The sequence below is a fragment of the Schistocerca serialis genome, chromosome 1, assembly GCF_023864345.2.
Source record: "Schistocerca serialis cubense isolate TAMUIC-IGC-003099 chromosome 1, iqSchSeri2.2, whole genome shotgun sequence".
Taxonomy (NCBI): Eukaryota; Metazoa; Arthropoda; class Insecta; order Orthoptera; family Acrididae; genus Schistocerca; species Schistocerca serialis.
Window position 1 is genome coordinate 1,106,411,031 of NC_064638.1, and position 24,251 is coordinate 1,106,435,281.

Below are 24,251 nucleotides of genomic sequence, written 5' to 3' on the forward strand. Positions count from 1 at the left end.
ACTACAAACAGCATAGTGAACGCATTATTGTGGCCAAGATAGACACGAAGCCCACGCCTACTACAGTCTTAAAAGTTTATGTGTCAACTAGCTCCGCAGATGGTGAAGAGATTGAATAAAAATGTATGATGAGATAAAAGAAATTATTCAGATAGTTAAGGGAGACGAAAACTTAATAGTAATGGGGGACTGGAATTCGACTGTAGGAGAAGGATGGGAAGGAAAAGTAGTAGGTGAATATGGAGTGGGTGTAAGAAATGACAGAGAAAGCCACCTGGTAGGATCCAGGGAGAAGGAATAAAAACCTTGGGGGCTTGGCGATGACACTGTAATTCTGTCAGAGACAGCGAAGGACTTGGTAGAGCAACTGAATGGAATGGACAGTGTCTTGAAAGGAGCACATAACATGAACATCAACGAAAGCAAAACGAGGATAATGGGATGTGTTCGAATTAAATCAGGTGATGCTGAGGGGATCAGATTAGGAAATGTGACACATAAAGTAGTAGATGAGTTTTGCTGTTTAGGGAGTAAATTAACTGATGATGGTCGAAGTAGAGAGAATATAAAATGTAGGCTTGCAATGGCAAGGAATCCGTTTCTGAACAAGAGAAATTTCTTAACATCGAGTATAGATTTAAGTGTTAGGAAGTCTTTACTGAAAGTAATTGTATGAAGGGTAGCCATGTATGGAAGTGAAACATGGAAGATAGACAGTTTAGACAAGAAGAGAATAGAAGCTTTTGAAATGTGGTGCTACAGAAGAATGCTGAAGATTAGATGGGTAGACCATGTAACTATTGAGAGGGTACGGAATAGAATTGGGGAGAAGAGGAATTTACGGCACAACCTGACTAGAAGAAGCGATCAGTTGGTAGGACATATTATGAGGCATCAAGGGAACACCAATTTAGCATTGGAGGGAGGCGTGGAGGGTAAAAATTGTAGAGGTAGACTAAGAGACGAATACAGTAAGCAGATTCAGAAGGGTGTGGGTTGCAGTAGTTACTTGGAGATTGGACAGGATAGAGTAGCGTGGAGAGCTGCATTAAACCAGTCTTTGGACTCAAGACCAAAACAACAACAACATGTGTAATTTTTATTTTAGATATGCTGTACGACGCCATTCAAAATAAGAGGTCAAAGCATTCGGTATACGGATCACTTTCCAATAGAGCTGCCAAGTATTCGTATCAAAAACGTCATTCACATTTGGTCATTGAGTCACCCGCAATACATTTGGTCGAAGGAGTTGTGAACTTTGAATTAACACGTATTTTGCCCAGTGTATAGTTATTCCTCATAAAGCGACGGTGCAACAGCTGCCCGGCATAAACGTCAAGAGTGGGCACTGCGATGCCCCCTGATTCCCCCACCCGCGTCGCTCCCTCAGTCCTAACTACGATGTAATTAATGGTTCTCCTACTGTTCTTCTGCGAAACACGTTTTTCAGTCCATTGCAAGTCGCTATGTTGTCTGAAATAATTGGCTTCCTAAAGCACTGACATCATTTGAAATGATTTGGTTTTTTTCCTTTTGACGATTTATTGTGAAATATCCATTTGCTGTGAAGCACATAGAAAACATTCATTTGTCACGGTATGCAAATGCTTGCTGTTATGGTACAGCCCATGAACATAGTTGTACTCTCACAAGACGATATGTTCACTTAATGCCATGCTAAATGTTTTTTTTTAAAATTTAAAGACAAATATTTCTATTACAAAAGTTATACAAGCATTTGTCTTAATTTTTACTATTACCAATGAATTTCAGTTTTCAGAATTTATTAAATGTGAGTCAATTTCAACACGACAATTTCTAATTTATCACCAACTACCAAAAACGTATGGTTCATGTGAGAATTAATAATGGTTCGTAATTAGTTGCTCTATAACAGTGCTTGTGTCTGCCCCTTTATAAGTGTACTTTTAACACTTGGCTAGAACGCAGTTGCAGTATGTTCACTTATGTCATATATCCCACTGAACACACTCACAGATGTATTTTTATAGCGAAATTTTTGTTGTTTTACAGAACCTAGTTCGTTTTCTGTTTGTAGAAGGAGACACGATGAAAAATGAGAGTTCGTAATATGTTAAACACACTAGAACCACGACACACGTACGAAGTGTCAGCCAGATATAACACGATGAAAAACTCTAGCGGAGAGCAGAACGTTGGCAGACAGTTACTCGTAGCGTCGTGGCGAGCTGCTCCTGAGTGGTGTCGACGCCTCATTTTCTTCGACCCCTGGAACAATAGAAAAAATATATTTCATTATCCCTATTTAGTTTGATCGTATATGTTCCGCAATAACTTTAACATGTATGAAATGAGAGTGTAATACGACTGCATTTGTTAGAGACAGTGTTGTTACTTCTTCATTAGCAGTTTTTGCGCCTGTCACGCTTTGTGGTGAAAGACCGGTTCCCATATGTCCTTGGGGGTTCGTGACTGCAACTAAACTAAACTCCGTCCAAATAGGCTTCGGAAGACCCAACCGTACCAACCCATAGTCCTCAGTCGGTAGGCGTCACGGGATGCGGGTATGGAGGGTATGTAGTCAGCACACTCTCTACTGGGCGTTGTCAGCTTTCGTGACCAGAACCGCTGCTTCTCAGTCAAGTAGCTCCTCAATTGATCTCAGAAGAGCTGGGTGCACCCGGCTCGCAAACAGCGCTCGGCAGACTCGGACGGTTAAAGTTCTAGTCAAGCCCGACAGCTTCGGTGATCTGACGGGAATATGCGTCACTGCTGACTGGTGTCTGAAGCTGCACAGTATTAACGTGGCGTTCGAGGTCCGACGGATGGGTTTTTATCACGATATTTACATTGCAAAGATGTTTCCAAGGCCTTACATATCTGTTTCCATATTAGACGTGTTATTCCAGTTTACTGTCACACTAAATATGTTTAGTATTTATGAAGGTACTTGTGCATTTTTTTGTGAAAAATGTTTTCGAACGCACTGTGGGTGCATTAGTTATTATGGACTGAATCCAAACGCCCTACTGTGTCTCTCATACTCGTTTGCCCGAAGCTTCTACCAACATGTCCAACTTTCCCCAACCATTCTACAAGCTTTCACACCACAACTTCAATAGCCTTCCCCTCTGAGACTATGGCATGATCTCACAAATCTACCCTACTTGTCAGTCATTATCTGCCCTGTTCCCTCCTCCCAAATGAGGGCCTACACCCGTTCTCTTCCGACGTAAACACAGAACTACTCACCTCGAAACACCTAAATTCCATCCAGGCCCGCATCTCGTGGTCGTGCGGTAGCGTTCTCGCTTCCCACGCCCGGGTTCCCGGGTTCGATTCCCGGCGGGGTCAGGGATTTTCTCTGCCTCGTGATGGCTGGGTGTTGTGTGCTGTCCTTAGGTTAGTTAGGTTTAAGTAGTTCTACGTTCTAGGGGACTTATGACCACAGCAGTTGAGTCCCATAGTGCTCAGAGCCATTTGAACGAACCTAAATTCCATCCATTAACTTTCTTTTATGTAGACATTTCGTTCGCTTTCTGTCCTTATTTACACCTGCTAGAAGGAATTATTTCGGCGATCCTGCTGATGATGCCACCTCATAATGAATATTAAATTAGTCTGAAAATGGTTGTGTAACTGCAATAAAATTAAATCGCAATTTTCATTGTTTTAACAATCGCTGCTACACTTTCGGCACTTTGTTTGAAATTTGTATTCTTACTATTACACGACGGAAAATACACTGCTGTCCATTAAAATAGCAGCACCTTTAATGCGTCATGCAGCAAACATCAAACTGGCAAGATGCGTACTACATGCGTGTATATGCAAATATCTGCGTTACATTCTCGAACATGACGTGACTTCGAATACAGGGCACAGAGACATGCCTTAATATGTCAGAAATGAAATGGTTTATGCAGACCCAAAGTGATCGTGGTGTGTACACAGTGGCATCGCGTACCACCAAACCAGGTTCTGAGCCTATGAAAAATGTAACGTGATATCGTTCGTTCTTTGTAGAGTCCCCAAACTCAGATACGTCTATCGCGTTGCTGTATGCATAATTGGGGCTCGTCTGAAAAGACGCCAGTTTCTCACCGCTGTTCCCAGTCTTATGGTTGGGGGCACCACAGTCGGCACATCTGTCTCACACTCTGTCTCCTGTTGTATCAATTGATGCCACAACAATGGTCATCATGCTGTCAGTCCTTAGTGTTCAGTTAGTCGTTGCTTTTTCCTTTTGGATACTTGTCTAGCAGTGAACAAGCCATTTCCTGATTGAATGTTTGTGACGTGGCTGCACGATCTTGCACAGCCGAGTGACCATTTTATGTCTCTCTTAACTGGTGCTTGTCACATGGGGATGCTGAGGTCTGTTATGGCGTTGAATATGGTAGTTCTGAACACAGTGATACTGTATTCACATTACAGTCGTCGCATCTTAACGAATGATCAATGCATGCAGCACTTTCACAGAATGACAGGCCACAATCGTACTGCTGCCGAATTCTGACAGGCACTATGTGACGTTCCTTCTACATACACGTGGCATAACCCAATTTCCTCACAAACAAGCAACATTCATATCTGATTTATGAATCGGAAAATTAACAACCAATATTCAAATTTGATTTCTGAATGAGAAAATTACTGTCTACTTTTTCCTTATATACTTTGCGTGGTTGTGTTGAATTGATGATCACTTGCATATAGTACACTTCATGCTAATACGATATCTGTTGCATGCCACCTTATTGTTGTTACAGTTTTCACGATTTTGATGGCCAGTAGCGCACTCTATCAGGACCACAGAAGGGAGAAGAAATAAGTGAACAACTGAGAGAAGAGGATACAGAGATAAGTTAAAATGATTTTGATCACACAGAAGAAATATTGTGTACGTATCGAATTTTTATATGTATACAGTCATCCAGGGAATTCCGTGTAGCTGCAAACAGTTCGTATTGTGGAACTGAGGTAGAAGTGTTTCAAATTACAGGTACTGACACTTAGTTTTGTAGGTAGGATGTTAGCTACGCGGTAGAGATACAGTCTGAGTCACTGCTTAATAGGAGAGAAACAAACAAACACACACACATACACACACTCACTCACACACGCACACACACACACACACACACACGTGTGCATGCGTGCGTGCGTGCGTGTGTGTGTGTGTGTGTGTGTGTGTGTGTGTGTGTGTGTGTGTGTGTGTGTGTGTGTGTGCATCTGTATAAATAACCATTAAAATTAAATGGAGGTTTTAAGACCAATTATTCTTCTTAAAAGACCACTGTTGGACTCATGATGAGCTAAGTTTGTCTATATTATCGCTGGAGAAATACTAATTCTTTATTCACAAAAACTGCTAAAGAGAGCGTCATCACAATTGATGATGCTTGTGATCAAAAGCGGCATGAGTGATATTAATTCAAATGAAGTCAGATTATTTTTTATAAAAATGAGTAAGTTGTATCAAAAGAGTGCTTATAGAGGTGAGAGCAGGTTCAATGTCACAAACTGAAAATTATTGAAAGAGATTGAGAAAGTAAGAATGAGATTAAACCAGGGGTGTATCACATTAAAAAACAAATTTGAAGGCTACAGTTGGAAGCTGCAAGTACAGGAGCATGAGATACACAAATGTAATGGTATACTCATTCCAGTTATAGGGATCATGAGCTATTAAAAGTGCTAAGACTAAATAATTGTATTTTTAATGACAAGTGAACAGTATGGGAATGGAAATGGAAATGAAGTACCATGCTTCTTGACAAAGTGTAGCAGAACGATAAGTTAGACCTGCACTGTTGTACTAGGCAAGGTCCTAATGGGGGATGAATGGGGATGAATGATGATAATGAAGACGACACAACAACACCCAGTCATTTCAGGGCAGATGAATATCCCTGACCTCGCCGGGAATCGAACCCAGGACCCTACGCTTGGGAAGCAAGAATGCTACTGTGACACTATGAGCTATGGACAGTATAGGAATATTATTAGAAAAATATCAACAGTGCCATAGGATACAAATATTTGAGTGAGTTACAAAGAAATTACATTCAAAATAATAATTAGGATGGTTATCGAAGTATTAATAATATATATATATATATATATATATATATATATATATATATATATATATATATATATATATATAGGTCAACTTTAAAAAATGATAGGGGTAGTTAAAAATTACTAACAAAGTATATAAAATTTTATCCTCTTAGAAAGAGGATAGAAATAAACAATGACTGATCATGAAACCAACTACTAAAGTAAGAACTTTTGTAAATGCAATCAATAAGTATCTGAATTATCATTTATACATATGCTAATACAAGAGATTTTTTATATGGCTGTACAGAATGAGATGGAATACAAACTTTGGTGAGATACCCTTTGGTGAATTTACTTGATGTACAAATTACCACCAAAGATGCCATATATGTTAATCATTACCTTTGGCTGAAAAATCTAGTAACTAAAAAAATTTGTATAAACCTTCATATAGAAGCATGTGACTAATAGCTTAAACTAAATAATGGTAATTTTACAGATGTAACGGACTATTTCTGAAAAACTTGGTTTCCTTGTTGTACTATCTGTCAAGCAGAGGGAAGCAAAGTATTGTTTATGGGTATTTCTATGTAGATTTTCTGAAACACTCAGATAGGAAGAATGATCTTGAAGTATTACTCAGTCCTCTCAATTTGACATCTGTTACTGATTTCCCTACTCAGATAGTGCCCAGAAAGCAGCACACTGATGGATAATATTTTCATGGTTTTGAAAGCTAGCAGTAGTTACACTGGTATGAGGTGCACCAGGAACCTGATGCTAATTAAAAATATAACTTAATTCATGATACATTTGCAAGTATTTTTGAAAACAGTTTCTCCAATATATATGCAAGAAACCATGTAAAACAATGACTTTGTAAAGGGATATAAATATCTTGTGACTGGAAAATGGTACTGTACCTAATAGCAAGAAAGAGTAATAACTCAGAAACAGTCATACATTATAAAAGCTACTGTACTATATTAAGGGAAGTTATTAAAAAGTTAAGAGGTATGTGTAATACTTCTGAGATTGCTAACTCTGATAGTAAAATTAAAACAATTTGGAATACTGTTGAAAGCGAAAGAGAGCAGTCTAAAACATAGTATGAATGCATTACCATCAAACTGAATGAGAAGGTTACTAACACAAAGTCAGAGGTTGAAAACATTTTTAATAATCCTATTTTAAATTTTGTGGAGAAAATAGGGTCTAGATGTTCATTAGAAAAGCAAAACTATATATGGAAGACGTGATACATAAGCAAACTGATAAAACTGAAATTCTATTCACCTCTCCATTTGAGGTGAGGAAAATCATAAACTCACTCTGAATCAAAGTTCACATGGAATTTATGACCTCTTCAACAAAGTACCAAAAGCTTGTTCCCACAAGATAAGTATGGTTCTCAGCCACATATGTAACAGGTGACTGAAAAAGGCGTTTTCCCTGATAGACTGAAATATGTTATTGTTAAACCATTGCGGAAAAGGGGGTAGGTATGATGCCAACAACTACCGCTCAATCTCTCAACTGACCGCTTATCCAAAATTGATTGAAAAAGTAATGTAATCAAGAGCAGCTTCACATATCTGTAAAAATGAAGTATTAACAAAATGCGCTGGTTTTCAGAAAGGCTTTTCAACAGAAAATTTTACATATGCGTTCACTGATCAAATAGTAAATGCTCTGAATAACTGAATATCATCAACTAGGATTTTCTGTGTTTTCTGATTGGCTTTTCATTGTGTAAATCATGGGATTCTTCTAGATAAGCTTAAGTATTTTGGTATGAGTGGAACATTGCACAAATGGTTTAATTCATATTTAACTGGAAGTTCAGAAAGCTGAAATAAACAGTTCACACAATGTGTAAAAATCAGCAGATCCCTCAAACAGGTGAAGTATCAAGAATGGGATCCTACAAGATTCAATCTTTGGTCCCTTATTCTTCTTAATATACATTTGTGACTTGCCACTCTATGTTCACAAAGATGCAAAGCTAGTTCTCTTTACTGATAATACAAGTGTAATAATCACACCCAACAAAGAAGAAATAACTGAAGAAATTTTAAATAATGTCATTCAGCAAATTATTAAGTGGTTCTCTGCAACTGGACTCTCATTAAATTTTGATAAAACACAGTATATACAGTTCTGTGAAGTATATGACATAACACCATTAATAAATATAACGTTTGAACAGGCGCCTGTAGCATAGGTAGATTATACCAAATTTTTGGGTGTATACATTGATGTGAGATTGAACTGGAAGAAACACATTGATCTACTGAAACGTTTGAGTTCATCTACTTATGTTATTAGGGTTATTGCATTTTTGGCGATAAACATATATGTAAAATGGCTTGTGTGCCTCTTATCATTCGCTAATTTTGTATGGCATCATATTTTGGGATAATTCGTCATTAAGGAAAAAGTGTTCGTTGCACAACAGTTTGCAAGTAGAATAATAGCAGGAGCCCAACCAAGAACGTCTGGCAGACATTTATTTAAGGAATTAGGGATAGTCACAGTAGCTCCATTATCGCGAATGGACACAAAGGGATCACGCAAAGCTTTCTGACGTAGTTTCTTCCATACTTCTTTCATTCGTTCTCCATGTTTTCTTTTTCTTTCTTCTGTCCATTTTGTTCCTGGTCTCTTTAGTGCTTCCTTCTCCGACAATACTATCCACTTTTCCACCTTATTTCTAAAAGTTTTTCTATCTTTGACATCTTTAAGTTCAATATTTGCTTTTTGTAAATCTAATTTTACTTGGCTAATCCATGGTGTTGTTGATTTGACTTTTTCTATGTAAGTGAGAATTCTGTTGGTGAGTCGTGTGGGGGGAAGTCTAGTGACATGTCCATAAAATTTTAATCTTCGCCTTCTTATGTCTGCTGCCAGGTTTGATATAGTTTCTGTGGTTCTTCTTGATTGTATCCGGTATCCTTCTTCTGTTAATTTTGGACCTAAAATCTTTCTCATAATTTTGTATTCTTCTTTTAGTATTTTTTCTAAATCACATTTTGTGTGGAGTGTGAGCGTTTCACTAGCATATAGTGCTGCTGGCTTAATTACTGCGCAGTAGTGTCTGATTTTTGTGTTCGAGGAGATGCATTTCTTATTGTATATTTCATGTGTCATACCATATGCTCTCTTCATTTTCTGTTGTCTGATCTTCTGTGCAACTTTCTCTCCTCCGGTTGGCTCCAAAATTTCACCTAGGTATTTAAAATGTTTTACTCTATTTATTTTTCCATATTTTGTGTTCAAACTGTGTATATGGAATTTCGTACAGAAAAATTCTGTCTTTTGAAACGAAATTTGTAAACCTACTTTATCTGCGCATTCCTTAAGGATCTCTATTTGTTTGGTGGCGATTTCTTCATCATCTGCAAGTATGGCCAAATCGTCCGCGAATGCTAAACAAGATATCTCCACGTTGTCTTTGGTTCTACCAAGATGGATTGGTTTCCAGTAGGATTGATTTTTTAATTCTTTTTCCCATTCCTTAATGACTTTATCCAGGACTATATTAAACAGAAGTGGAGATAGCCCGTCACCTTGACGTACTCCAGTTTTATGAGAAAAGGTTCAGAGATTTCCCCCCTGAATTTAACTTTAGATACAGTGTCTGTCAGTGATTCTTTGATAAGCCTTAGTGTTTTGGAGTCAAGTCCAAGTTCCTCTAAAATGTTAAACAAAGATTGCCGGTCAATTGAGTCATAGGCTTTCTTAAAATCTACAAATGTACAAATTATGGGGGCGTTTCTAATTGCTTTGTGTTTTAATATTGTCTTTAAATTAAATATTTGTTCTATGCATGAGCGACCGGGGCGGGAGCCTGCTTGATAATCACCAATTTGGCGTTCCAGCTGTTCTTGTGTTCTTTTCAGCAGGCATGTTGAGAGAATTTTGTAGGTGACTTGTAAAAGTGAGATTCCCCTGTAGTTATTGACATTTGTTCTGTCTTCTTTTTTATGTAACGGGTGAATAAGGGCACATTTCCAATCCTCTGGTAATTTTTCTGTTTCCCATATTTTTGTTATTATTTTTGTGAGCTCTTGCAACGTCTTTGGTCCTAGGTTTTTTAATAGCTCTGCAACAATGCCATCTTCGCCAGATGTTCTATTATTTTTTAAGTTTTTAATGTGACATTTGATTTCTTCCTGTGTTGGTGGTAATGAATCCGGTTGAGTGTTGGCACAGATTTCTTTGGGAAACCTTCAACTAGGTTCTGAGCAATTTAGTAGGTTAGAAAAATATTGAGACAATACTTGACAGTTTTCCTGGTTTGTTAGGGCTAATTTACCATCTGGTTTTCTGAAACATAAATTTTGAGGGATATATCCTCGTATTTTATCTGCGAAAGTTCTGTAGAAGTTTCTTGTATTATAGTTTTGGAAATTTTCTTCTATGGCATCCAGTTGTGCCTTTGTGTACTTCCTTTTTGCTTGCCTAATAGATTTTGAAACCTTTTTTCTAACCTCGTTAAATAAATGTAGACTTTCTTGTGATTTTTTACTGTTATATTCTTGAAATGCCTTTTTTCTCCTTTCCAATGCATTTTCACAGTCTGAATCCCACCAAGGGTGTTTGAATATCTTTTTCAAGGGAATATATATATATATATTCATGTACGAACTCTGTTATTTAATAACCCATCCCATTTCAAAAGCAATAGCAACGTGCATAGCTACAACCGTAGGAGAAAGGCTGATCTTCACAACTTTGGGTTACATCTAACTTTGGCACAGAAGTTGGTGAATTATGTTGCCACAAAAATCTATGGTCACTTACCAAACAGAATTAAAGTCTGACAGATAGCCAACCAACATTTTAAAGCAAATTAAAAGAATTTCTGGATGACAACACCTTCTACTCAATAGACAAATTTTTAGATAAAAATTATTAATCTCACAACTTCAAAAAAAGTTTGAATTATGGCGTGTAAAGAAACGTTTTTTTAAACTGACTAGTTCCATATCATTACAAAGTGTTATATTCATAATCTGTGAAACAAATAGTAATGTAATCTAACCTTTAATGTTCTGAACGAAACCATCAAAGCTGAGCAGATGTAAATGAAGCTTCGAACAGGGTAAAACCGATAGAATGCGCGAGATAGTGGCAATGCATTTCGTAATGATTTGCAAAGTACACAAATGGAGATGGATGAAGTTTATCATTTATTGTGATGTCTGGACATTCTAAGTGTGATGTTGTGACTTTACTAATGACAGAATGCAGCTGAGATCCGATAGGTCTTTTGTCGAGAAACGAACGCGAAGGTGGAGCTTAGTTTCAGCTGGTCTCGAGACATAGCACGAAGAGTTACAACCAGTGTACGGAATGGTGTGGGGAGAAAACTTTTGTAGGAACGGTGAAAGCGGGTAAACCCATTGACAGGTTTAGGCGAACAGCATTGAGTAGGATGACTGAGAAAGCTTGACTGAAAGCACATTGTATTCCGGATAATATTAATTTTTATGCGGTGTAATACATTCACAGAAAATACAAATACATCATTTTACTTGTCTCGACGAAGAAAGTTCAGCGACTCTTCAAAACACTCTGTACGACGAATATTAACGGAGACACCGCACAGATTAAGAATGAAAATTTTTGCAGCCAGCAATAAACCACAGTTACAAACTCCAATAGCTGCAGAGACATATGATACCTCTAGTGGTAGATAACGTCACCAAATACGTTTTACTGGAATTCCATATCTATTCATACAGGACATTCAACGCTAAAGCAATAACGTAGTGTGTAAAAAATTGTAACGAAAGATAGGTTAGACAGAAGTTATGGAATTGGAAGTTAATACTCGCTTATTGTTTTTGTTTTTCGCATAAACTAAGCTACTCCTGAAATGGACTGTCCTGACTACAGTTCCGACCTGAACCCAGTGAAATACTTTAGGATAAGTCAGAATGTCGGACTCAGTCCAGTCCCGATCCTAGACCACCACTACCTTCACTGGTATCGGCCCTTGAGGAAAAATGGGCTGACATTCCTCAACAGTCAGACACCTCATTCAAACCCCAGCAGAGTTCAAGCTGTCATAGAGGCGAAGGTCTTAGTCCTATATTAATGTCCGCTAATACGTGTCCAAATACTTTTCCTGAGGCCGGCCGCTGTGGACGAGTGGTTCTTGGCGCTTCAGTCCGGAACCGCGCTGCTGCTACGGTCGCAGGTTCGAATCCTGCCTCGGGCATGGATGTGTGTGAGTCCTTAGGTTAGTCAGGTTTAAGTAATTCGAAGTCTAGGGCACTGATGACCTCAGACGTTAAGTCCAATAATGCTTAGAGCCATTTGAACCATTTTTGAACTTTTCATGAGACAGTGTACGTTGTGCACTTCATGTTTGTAAGCACTCAAATGTACGACGATGAGCAGAAAACATTACGACTACCTCTTCAATAGCACGTTGTTCCACTATTCCAATGCAGTACAGCAGTGGCACCAGATTTCTATGCAGAAGTCAAGCATTTCCCGCAAATTACGGGATGGTGGTTTACGGGCCAGCACCTGGCGCCGGATATAAATTCCAGTGTGTACAGATAAGGCACTTTTGCTGGCCAAGACATCAATGTGCGTTCACTAAAATGTCCCTCAAACTACTGTAGCACGATTCTGGTCTTGCAACAAGGGGAGTTATGCTCCTGTAAGACCTCATATCGCAATAGGGGAAGACTCCAAGCATGAAGCGACGCAGGTGGTCGACAATAATGCTCACGTAGTTCACTGCTGTCATGATGCACTCGATTACCACCACAGATTCCATGGAAGCGCCACTCAGGTACACAACAGCATAATTCTGCTCTCACTGGCCTGCATATGTGACGCGGTGCCTGTTTCGTGCATCCATTCGCCTGGACGACGGCATGTGAGGACCCAGCCATCGACCTGATATAACAAGAAATGCAATTCGTTCTACCGGCAACACATTTCTATTGATCCACAGTTCAATGTGCTGTGCCCTCTGCAATCATAACGAACGACGACGTTGTGTCAACATAGCAACACGTAGGGGTTTAGGGATTTGGAGCTCCATGTTCAAAAATGGCTTTCGAACGGTGCGTTCTGAAACACTTGTGCCTCCACCAGTATTGTAGTCTGTCGTCAGATTTGCAATGGATCTCTGCCGTTCCCGGATTACACACTGGGCGATCTTCCGATCTTTACGTTTTGTGATAAGACGTGGTCTACCAATACCATACCGCCCACTCATTATTTGGAAATTTGTGGTAAGGTTTTATGGGACCAAACTGCAGGGGTCATCGGTCCCTAAGCCTGTGCACTACTTAACCTAACTTAAACTAACTTACGCTAAGGACAACACACACATCCATGTCCGAGGGAAGACTCGAACCTCCGACTGGGGTAGCCACGCAGGCCGTGACAGGACGCCCCTGACCGCGCGGCTACAGCGCACTGCGCTCGTTATTTCCCCATCGTTGAACGACTTTCCATAGGTGATCACGACAGTAGTACGCCAACAAGTGACCATCTTCGTTTCCAGCCGCAGCGCCACAACAATTTTCCCTTTGTCAAAACCGCTTGTATCAGTGAATTTCCACATTTGCGCCCCATATCTCTGCTTTAAAGATAGCCCATTCTTCTGTATCCCGCTTTCATTCTTTCGTTAATGCGTCACGTGCGTGCAATACCACCAGAAAGCATCCAACCTCGCGGAGGGCTGTGGTCGTAATGATTTGGCTCATCAGTATTTGACAACCTAGATACAATTTTAAAGATGGCTGTGAGACAGCAGCCGTTGTATAATACAGCCAGCCGGTTTACTTTGATCTAGTTTCGAGATCGTGTATGGGTGTCTCCACCACAAAATCTAAACAATTTCCTAAAAAAAAAAAAATAACAAAACCATTGACACATGCAAATGTCGAGAATAGGTAGTTTTTATGCCGAACATATTTATGAGGCGTAACAGATGTGGTAACAGACAACCAGTTTTAACTGCAAAGTGCTCTCTTCAACTGAAGTACGCCATAAAAAAGGATAATATTTAAACCATATAAAATGACAGACATTGGAACTGACATAAAACTGGTATCTGTCAGTAAAATTATAGCTACGTGGCGTAGAACGCAATACGCTGCTAAGGGCTGTAAGAGGAAACGGGCACTGGAGGTGACAACAGACTAAGAGGCTCACAGGCCGAAGCTGCCGCAACGTGTGCACGAAGCAAATCGCGCCTTGTGCTCACAATCTAAAAAAATCAGCTGTTTATATTACAAAAATATTTTAAATAACATATAAATGTTTACCTTTAGTCTATAACCAATATTAGTGCAGGGCAATGCTATAGCAATTGTTCTATGCATTGTGCATTAAAACGATTACAATGTAATAAATAAGGATAGAGGAAGGCGACATTTTAGAGTTTACTCCGAGGAAAAAGAGGAGTAAATTTTAAGCTTTTCTAAGTAAGGGTTTCATACCACTGAAGAAATTTTTATTAAGTATCTGCAACTATTCTTTCAGAATGAAACCGTAATTTAGAGAAAGGTGCTTGAAAATTTCTCTTTCCTCGTAAGTGATGTTCTTTATATGTAACAGCAATTGTTCGCCCTACATAACAGGCTGGACATGTGTCAAAAATAATTTTATAGACGTCTGAGTTTTGTAAGGGAGAATGTATTGGTTTCAAATTATGAATAAGATTATGTTTCAAGTTGTTGTTAGTAGAAAATGCTACTTTATAGTCGTACTTGTTTTCGAAGAGAGGCTGAATCCAGTAAGATGCAGGTCCCAGAAACGGCAAAGAATTCCTTCTTCTTTTCATTAAGGTCGTTATTAGAAATAGCAAAATTCGTGATTCTATTATTGATTTAATTTTTGAAAATATCATCCACTACGGTTGGTTCGTATCCATTATTGACTGTAATAGCTTTAATGAAATTAATCTCAGCATCGATAATTTCATCAGATAAAGGAGTAGAAACAGCCCTATGAATGGAAAAATCAAAAAAGACTTTTTTATGAGAATGAGGATGTGTTGAACAGGACCACTCTGTTTGATCAGCGCAAATTTATTTGCTAAAAATATTGAAAGAAATTTTGTTATCAACTATTGCTAATGTTCACCGACAGAACTAGGTTTCGAGCTCACATGTGAAAGTAATTTTTTCGTGAAGTTAGATAAAAACTCTGAAGAGGTGATCAGTACCGTTATTAGACCCTCTCAAAGTAATTAAAATGTTGTGTAGATATCTGAAGTATGAAAGAACACATGCAGTGGCAGCTAGATAATAATATACGAAATACTTTTCAGTTTCTTATGTGGTATCTGCTATACCCCCCACATCAATATCATCGTAGTAAAAAATAAAAACATATAAATATCGGGATAAGCGTCGATGTGAGTATGTGCTGTTGATTAGAGCACATTTGTGATAGTTCAGTTAAGCGAAATCTGGATTACTACTTTTACTAGTGAATGCTGGAATGAGTGTCTCACCACGCGTAGCTGGAAGACTGGCTGGAGCTGGAAGATTGGCTGAAGGAGCCGCCGGAGGGGTAGTAGCCGCCGCCCCCACCACCCCCACACACGTTGCAGTAGCCGCCACCGCCGCCGCCGGGGTGGTACCCGTACCTGGTTATTCATTTATTGCTATCTTATATGTATTGTCTATAATTATAAAATAGGTCGTGATTACATGATTCTTAGAATTTGTTACATGATGTAATTGATAAATAAGATGTCATTCAGTTTTTGGTTATTAGCAGTAATGATAATAATAATATCAATAATAATACAAGTAATAATAAGTAAATGCTTAACAATAAACCGAAACGGCATAGGGAATTACAAAAAAACATTTGCAGTAATGATTCTATACGAAGAATTGGAAAAATTATGGATAACAACACAGTAGTCAAATTCAAATTGCTCTATACAAGTCAAAGCATAGCTCTGTATTACAAAGTAGACAACCTATTAATAGTACATGTAAGAATCATGAAGAAAATTATCCAATAATATGCAAAGAAGTCTCGAATCAGTGACGAGATGTATCACAGTATAGAAAAGAAAGCAATAAAGAAAACAGCTGTTTATTGGACGTTTATACAAGGCGAATGACAATAGCCTGAAAAAAAAAAACAGATTGTCACATTATCTCTGCGAAAACAACCTGACAGGAAATGGAGAAATACAAGTATAGGTATAAAATGTAGATGAAAGAGACATATGTCACAAACACAAGGAAAGTGAGGGATTCGAAAGCAGCGCAAGTGGTCTCAAGAAAGGAAACGTATAAGCGGTGAAACGAAGAAGAGAATATGGGAGGAAAAAAATCCAGTGAGAAGAAATTACTCCTTTGTCAGCCAAACGGAAGAATTAAGAAAGATTAAATGGTAACAATAATGTTATGTGTTAGTAGTAACATCAGCTGAGAGAAATACAGGCCTTGCCGGATATCAGTCGGCTTATACACTACTGGCCATTAAAATTGCTACACCAAGCAGAAATGCAGATGATAAACGGGTATCCATGGGACAAATACATTATACCAGAACTGACATGTGATTACATTTTCACGCAATTTGGGTGCACAGATACTGAGAAATCAGTACCCAGAACAACCACCTCTGGCCATCATAACGGCCTTGATACGCCTGGTCATTGAGTCAAAAGGAGCTTGGAATGGCGTGTACAGGTATAGCTGCCCATGCAGCTTCAGCACGATACCACAGTTCATCAAGACTAATGACTGGCGTATTGTGACGAGCCAGGTGCTCGGCCACCATTGACTCAGACGTTTTCATTGGTGAGAGATCTGGAGAATGTGCTGGCCAGGGTAGCAACTGAACATATTCTGTATCCAGAAAGGCCCGTACAGGACCTGCAACATGCGGTCGTGGAATATCCTGCTGAAATGTAGGGGTTCGCAGGGATCGAATAAAGGATAGAGCCACGGGTCGTAACACATCTGAAATGTAACGTCCGCTGTTCAAAGTGCCGTCAATGCGAACAAGAGGTGACCGACGCGTGTAATCAATGGGACCCCATACCATCACGCCGGATGATATGCCAGTATGGCGATGACGAATACACGCTTCCAATGTGCGTCCACCGCGATGTCGCCAAACACGGATGCGACCATCATGATGCTGTGAACAGAACCTGGATTCATCCGAAAAAAGGAGGTTTTTCCATTCGTGCACCCAGGTTCGTCGTTGAGTACACCATCGCAGGTTATCCTGTCTATAATGCAACGTCAAGGGTAACCGGAGCCATGGTCTTCAAGCTGATAGTCCATGCTGCTGCAAACGGCGTCGAGCTGTTCGTGCAGATGGTTGTTGTCTTGCAAACGTCCCCATATGTTGACTCAGTGATCGAGACGTGGCTGCACGATCCGTTACAGCCATGCGGGTAAGATGCCTGTCATCTCGACTGCTAGTGATACGAGGCCGTTGGGATCCAGCACGGCGTTACATGTTATCCTCCAGAACCCACCGATTCCGTATTCTGCTAACAGTCACTGGATGTCGACCAACGCGAGCAGCAATGTCGCGATACGATAAACCGCAATCGCTATAGGCTAGAATCCGACCTTTATCAAAGTCAGAAGCGTGATGGTGCGCATTTCTCCTCCTTACACGAAGCATCACAAAACGTTTCACCAGGCAACGCCGGTCAACTGCTGTTTGTGTATGAGAAATCGGTTGGAAACTTTCCTCATGTCAGCACGTCGTAGGTGCCGTCACCGGCGAGAACCTTGTGTGAATGCTCTGAAAAGGTAATCATTTGCATATCACTGCATCTTCTTTCTGTCGGTTAAATTTCGCGTCTGTAGCATGTCATCTTCGTGGTGTAGCAATTTTAATGGCCAGTTCTGTGCTTTCACCTGATTATAGCACCTATTCCTGGGTTTCAGGCAGAATCGCCCTTTCGTTCGATGCTGAGGTGCTATTCCAATTTAGCTGGAGAACCTCTGGAATGCTGTTCGAGTTTAGTAGGAATATCAAGTTGTTCGATTTTAGTGGCAATACCAAGTGGGCTGATGCACGAATGGGAATTTAGACTGAGAAGGGAAGCGTGCTAGGATAGTCCACGCAGTTGTACAAAACCACTGTGCCGGGGTGGGTTTAAATCCTGGCCTTGGAACGATCTTTCATTCGTCAGTTCAATCTGCATACTTACACCATAGACGTTTGAGTCTCGGATAGGTCTATGGGAGCATATAGTTTCGTTAAAAACAAAGAAAATGAAAAATGGAGAATGAAATACGTACCCGTAGGACGGCCGCTTCTGCACCGTGACGACCACTGGGATCACCAGGCCACCGCCCCCGTAGCCGCCACCATAGCCGCCACCATAGCCGCCACCATAGCCGCCTTTGTAGCCTCCGTAGCCACCACACTTCTTGCAGAACGTGCGTTTCGGTCGCGAAATTCCTGCGTCTGCATTTGATTCTGTTCCTGATGAAAAAGTAGAGTTTAGTTAGCTTGACACCACATAATCCACACTTATACTGCGCAAACCACCATGAAGTGCAGGGGCAGTTCATATTGTACCGCTTGTTCACGAATGTATCGTGGGAAGAATGACTGCTTAAATACCCCTGTGTGCACTGTAACCTTGTATTCCCGCTTCCTATGGGAGCAATACGTAGGGGTTGTACTGAATCCCTAGATTACTCATTTAATGCTGGTTCCCCAAACTTTTTAAGTTGGCTTCAGTGGGGCAGATGGCGTCTATAGTCAATCGTCCGCCAGTTCAGTCTTTTTCAGCGTTAGCGCGACGCTCTCCCATGGGTGAGACAAAGCTGTGACCATACGTGCTGCCCTCCGTTGCACACCTGCTATAAGCCCTCATATTTTTCTTTGGTATGGGGCGTACACACTCGACCGATGTTGTGGGTGCCTTGCATGAGTTTTTTGTAAGATATCTTCTCTACAGACTGATTAATATTTCAAATATCCTACCAATGAATCAAAGTCGGCCACCTACTTTATCTACGACTGAATCTATGATCATTCAATTTCATTGCCGTACAAAATGTTGCACTCACGTATGCAAGAGCTGACTCGCCCCAATTATGCCTCAGAGATAATGTAGTCATGGGATTCTAGGCTTTTGCTTGACAGATCATTAATATCAACATGAAAAACAAGGTTCTATGTAGATTTTTGAGAGGTACCAGATGACAGTTCTGAGAGAGTTGATGTTGAGATTGGTCGTTGATTCTCCCAGTACTTTAATTTCGTGTATGCCTTCCAACGGGGAGTTAACAACAGTTGAAAAACATGGACGAAGGCTGATGCCACTGTGAATTGTTATTCGGTAATATTGTGTCCTGCCCGCGACGTAATAATGTACTATTTTTCTTCCCTATCGAAATATCAAAAGTTAAAGATATAATTTAATCTTTGTGCCAATTAAATGCGCTACAAGTCAGCGAATATGTACGCCCAGGATAATGAGAACGGCGTAGCATTATCATCTGTATTTTGTCCTGTATAAGAATGCGCTCTCGTCTTTTCTTTCTCTCTCTTTAGTCAAGCGCCTTTCCGACAGCATCTTACGCTATCAGACTCCTATATTCTTCCATTTTGTTTCAAATGAACTGAAACTGTATTCCTGTTAGGAATTTGTTTAGTTGTGTCATTATTATCGGCAATTGCGATTACCGAAATGACTTTACTAAGAATATTTTTCTTTCGCTCCAGAATCGAGCTGAGATTATTGTAATTTCTACGTGTTTCGCCGAAATACGACACAGTTCTTTACTTGGTTCAAAACTGTGAGATTAGTGTTCGAGATGTCAGCTGTCTTTATAAAAAAAAACTTACTTTATTAAATAATAATTGCTTAATTTGGCATTTCTGCATTCATTTCATAGTAACGGTTATCAATCCCCAATTTATAAAATGCTACAGATTTTGCTTTACTACATTTTTTCTTACGTTGTCAACGCGATACCCACGAAATTAATTTAGAATTGATCTGAATTTTCTCTCGAGGCGAGAAGACAATTTTTCCATTCTCCTGAGATTTTAAGATCGCTAACTAAACGTTTTTTCAGCACGTTAAGAGTCTACTAATCTTCACTTCAAACAACAAAAAAGGAAAAAGGATTAATAAAGTGATTTGTGTATGCGAATGAGATATTTAAATTCATTTTACTTTTCATTTATTAGCTTTCCTCCTGACTAATCAATTATTGATTACACATAAAAAAATTATTAACTTATTAATTATATATATTATTATTTATAATTAATATTATTATAATTCTTAATTGTGTTTTCGTAATGAATAAAATTCTATGGGGACATATTCTGATTTCGAGAATAAATTTTCACTTTTCAGCGAATTGTGCACTGACCGGAAACTTCCCGGCAGATTAAAACTGTGTGCCGGACTGGCAATCGAACTTGGGGCCTTCGAGCTACCCAAGCACGGATCACAACCGACAAACCACACCCCCCCCCACCCCCCCCCCCCCCCCCCACCCGCCTCCTACGTTTCATATCTTTCACCAAAGCGCACACCGATGCAGAGCGAAAATTCAATTTGGAAACAATCTCCAGGCCTGGCCTGACCATGATCCGCAATATCCTTTCTTCCAGGTGTGCTAGTGCTGTAATCAATGGAGGGATGCTTCTGTGAAGTTTCAAAGGTGGGACATGAGGTACTGGCTGAGGTAAAACTGCACAGGCGGCTCGTCAGTCATGCTGGGATAAATCAGTCGCAAAATGCAAACGTTCCACGCTCGAATCCTAGTCCAGCACACATTTTTAATCTGCCCGAAAATTTCATATTTTGACCTATTAGTCATGTAACTCAGTGCAAATCATGTCAACCCTCCGACCAAACTCACGGAATGGACCGCAGCCAGTTTTAGTTAATCGTTGAAGCTGAGATCCGTAAGCTCGACTTGTGGCGTTAGTTGAACAGGGTTCATATTTGCATTTTTTACTCGTATTTGCTTCAAGCATAGGAAACGACACACCCTTTATGCCTGGAATGCCGGTTTGATGTGCAACGCTGAGATCCACAGAGGGATCAGCTCTATCTGTTGCCAATAATATGATTTTTTTACATGAAGAGTGGTCTTCCGAACTACCTGTTTTATTTAGTTTTGTGAGAAGTTATTTGGTATTGTTTCGCAGGCTATATTGCCACGACCACCACTTACGAAATGGTAACCATCCCAACTGACCGAAAGATGACAGTGCGATCTGGTAACATGTGCACTGATGAACTAATGTTTTCTCAACCGGTCTCACTGCTTGGTCGGTGCACAAATCTCTTGCACGAAGAATTCGGTAAGGGAGCAAGTTAGCCGAACTTTCGGTGTGTGGAGTTGTTGTTCTTACCTTGCAAGGGGTCTGCGCCGACCAGGGCGCTTAGTAGCGGTCCGTGTCCCACGTAGCGACCGGCAGGTGCCTGGCTACCTTGAGGCGCAGCCGCGAGCACCGCAGACGGCGGCGCGGCGCCAGGCGTCCCTGGCGCTTCCGGGGACAAGTCTGTTCCACAGAAACCAGCACAATGAGAAACAGGCCTCTTTACTCTGTAACAAGTTGCTAACATGTGTGGTATACTAGCAATTTTCTCGATCTGCATAGACAATAAAACAGAGACACATACAGCGAAGTGACAAGTCGTAGTGAAGTGGACTGACAAGGCAGCCAGTCCACAGTGACGGGTAGCCGATAGAAAGACACGCGTACACACTCACGCCGACGGGCGTCAATTCTGGAACAGGATAACTATTGAATGGTAGCAAGAAAAGTACGTAGCTGCTTTATACTTAACTTTATTATTTGATGACTACAGCATTCTTCTTGAGACATTTATACTATAACTCTCAAAGTAGGTAAGGCTAATGGCGCCTTGCTAGGTCGTAGCCATGGACTTAGCAGAAGGCTATTCTAACTGGCTCTCGGCAAATGAGAGGAAGGCTTCGTCCGTATGGTCGCTAGCAATCTCCTCGTACAACTGGGGCGAGTGCTATATCGTCTCTCGAGACCTGCCTTGTGGTCGCGCTAGGTCTGCGATCACACAGTGGCGACACGCGGGTCCGACATGTACTAAATGGACCGCGGCCGATTTAAGCTACCACCTAGCAAGTGTGGTGTCTGGCGGTGACACCACACGTAGGATACCTAATATCGTGCCGTATCTCCTTTTTCCCAGCGTAGTGCACCAGATCGACGCAGCATCAACCAAACAGGTCTCTGGAAGTACCCTGGAGAGCTACTGAGTCATGCAGTCTCTATGTTTTCTCAACAGGTCTCACTGCTTGGTCGGTGCACAAATCTCTTGCACGAAGAATTCGGTAAGGGAGCAAGTTAGCCGAACTTTCGGTGTGTGGAGTTGTAACTAGTAACATAATTGCGAAAATGTTGGCGATGCAACATTTTGTGCTCGAAGTGATTGAGGAGTAGCGCCTTCGCATCGCTCCTGTCACTTGTTAGGACGATATCGTTATAGGCATGAGTCATCGACAGATGTCACCAGCTGACACCGACCTGAATTATAGAGCTGCACGTAGTTGTACTAGTAGGTGGCAGAGGTCAGCAGTTGACGGACAGTTCTAGCAGTCGTAGTCAAAACAATGTTGTAAAGTTATGTTTGATTAAATTAATATTTAAAGTATTTGCATAATTATAATTGTTTTATATGTGTAGTAATTAGCAGTGTGAGTGTTGTATGAGTGAAGAAGAACAGAAGTAAATGAAAATTGTTTTGTTTATTCGCGAAGTACCAGTTTAACTATACATGGGATTTACTATAATTAAATGTGCAGTCAGTTTATGGTACTAATAAATCGTGAGTAGAACACAAATTAATCGGTAATTTCGGAAGGAGTAATTTTATATTTGATACTTTTCTAAATTTATTTAGCAATTGCCATAGAAAGAAATGTTTTACTATGATTGATCATTGAAGTAAAGCGTGGGTTAGCGCGGGATAATACTGCAACCAGATTTGCTGTTGGTGATATCAGCCAATCAGAAAAATGCAGGCTCGCGCCAATCTATGCTGGGAAAAAAGCCTTTGGTGTGATCTAGGGAAGTCGGGGCTGAGGATTCGAACTAGTAACATCTCATTGAAAACAGCTCCGACGAAAGTACTGTAAAATCGCGGAAAAATGCTAATTACGAGTTCGCGAAGTAGTACAAAGCGTATTTAAGTGAACGGTATAGTGGAAGTCGTGTGGAATTTCCGACGGAATATCAAAATATTGCTTTTGACTGTTAGTTAAAACCGCGTGGTGTGTTGTGCGATCTAAGACTGGAACAAGTATTACGTGTAGAGTGCATAACATTTGAGCGAGCATTTTCATAACTAAACGATCCGGTGAACTCTGTTAACTTCGGTAACGGGTGTAGATGCCATAAACTGGCTACGTGTGTGATTGTGCTGTGCGTGTGAACTTTACATTGTGTTGCCACTTAGTACGGACTTGGCATTATTAACTGTGATCCTTATCGTAAAAAATACACCTGAAAATTTACATTGCCAAGTTAAAACTTTTATTTCAGTAGCTGGCCACATCCCTTTTACTGGACAATTCTATGTATGTCGCAATCTGCAGTAGACAGTAGTGGTCTAGTATTTTCTACTGCAGCTTTTAGCTAGACAAATGATCATTGCTGGATACTGGCAGAGCGGTAAAAAGAAACGTGCGGCGCCGCATGATCTCTCGGTTAAGTCCCGTGTTGGGCGATTTTGGTGGCTAAATCTTCGCTCTAGCCGTCCGGAATGTTCTTCAAACGATACGCGAATAATTGTGGCCCAGTGACATGGAACATGGGTTGGGACCAGGAAGTCAATGAATGGCTACGAAATGGCCTCCAAGTAGCCGAACACAACCATTTCCAGTCAATAATCGGTTCAGTGAGACCAGAGGATCCAGTAACTTCGGTGTATACACAGTCCACACCATTATGGAGACGCCACTTGCTCGCACAACGTCACCTTGGGTCCATAATTTTGTGGGATCTGTACCACACTCTAACCCTACCATCAGCTCTTACCAAATGACTCATTTGACCACATCACGGTTTTCCAGTCGTCATAGGTATAACAGACATGGTAACGAGTCGAGTAAAGGCGCTGCAGGCGATGTAGCTCTGTTGGAAAAGACACTCGCATCGGTCTTCTGCTGCCATAGCCCATCAACGCCAGATTGTCCGCC

The 24,251-nt window shown here is 40.4% G+C and overlaps 1 protein-coding gene across 1 annotated transcript in view; it reads right to left on the reverse strand.

Annotated features, from left to right (window-relative positions):
* Positions 1-1,770: 1,770 nt before the first annotated feature.
* Positions 1,771-24,251, reverse strand: part of LOC126416543 (uncharacterized) — a 65,169-nt gene continuing 42,688 nt past the window's right edge. Inside the window, exons 2-5 of the mRNA XM_050084291.1 lie at positions 21,424-21,573; positions 18,333-18,519; positions 15,554-15,688; positions 1,771-2,253 (exon numbers count right to left, since the gene is read on the reverse strand). Coding sequence (XP_049940248.1) covers positions 2,238-2,253; positions 15,554-15,688; positions 18,333-18,519; positions 21,424-21,573 — 488 coding nt within the window. The 3' untranslated portion in view covers positions 1,771-2,237. The remainder of the gene's footprint in view (positions 2,254-15,553; positions 15,689-18,332; positions 18,520-21,423; positions 21,574-24,251) is intronic.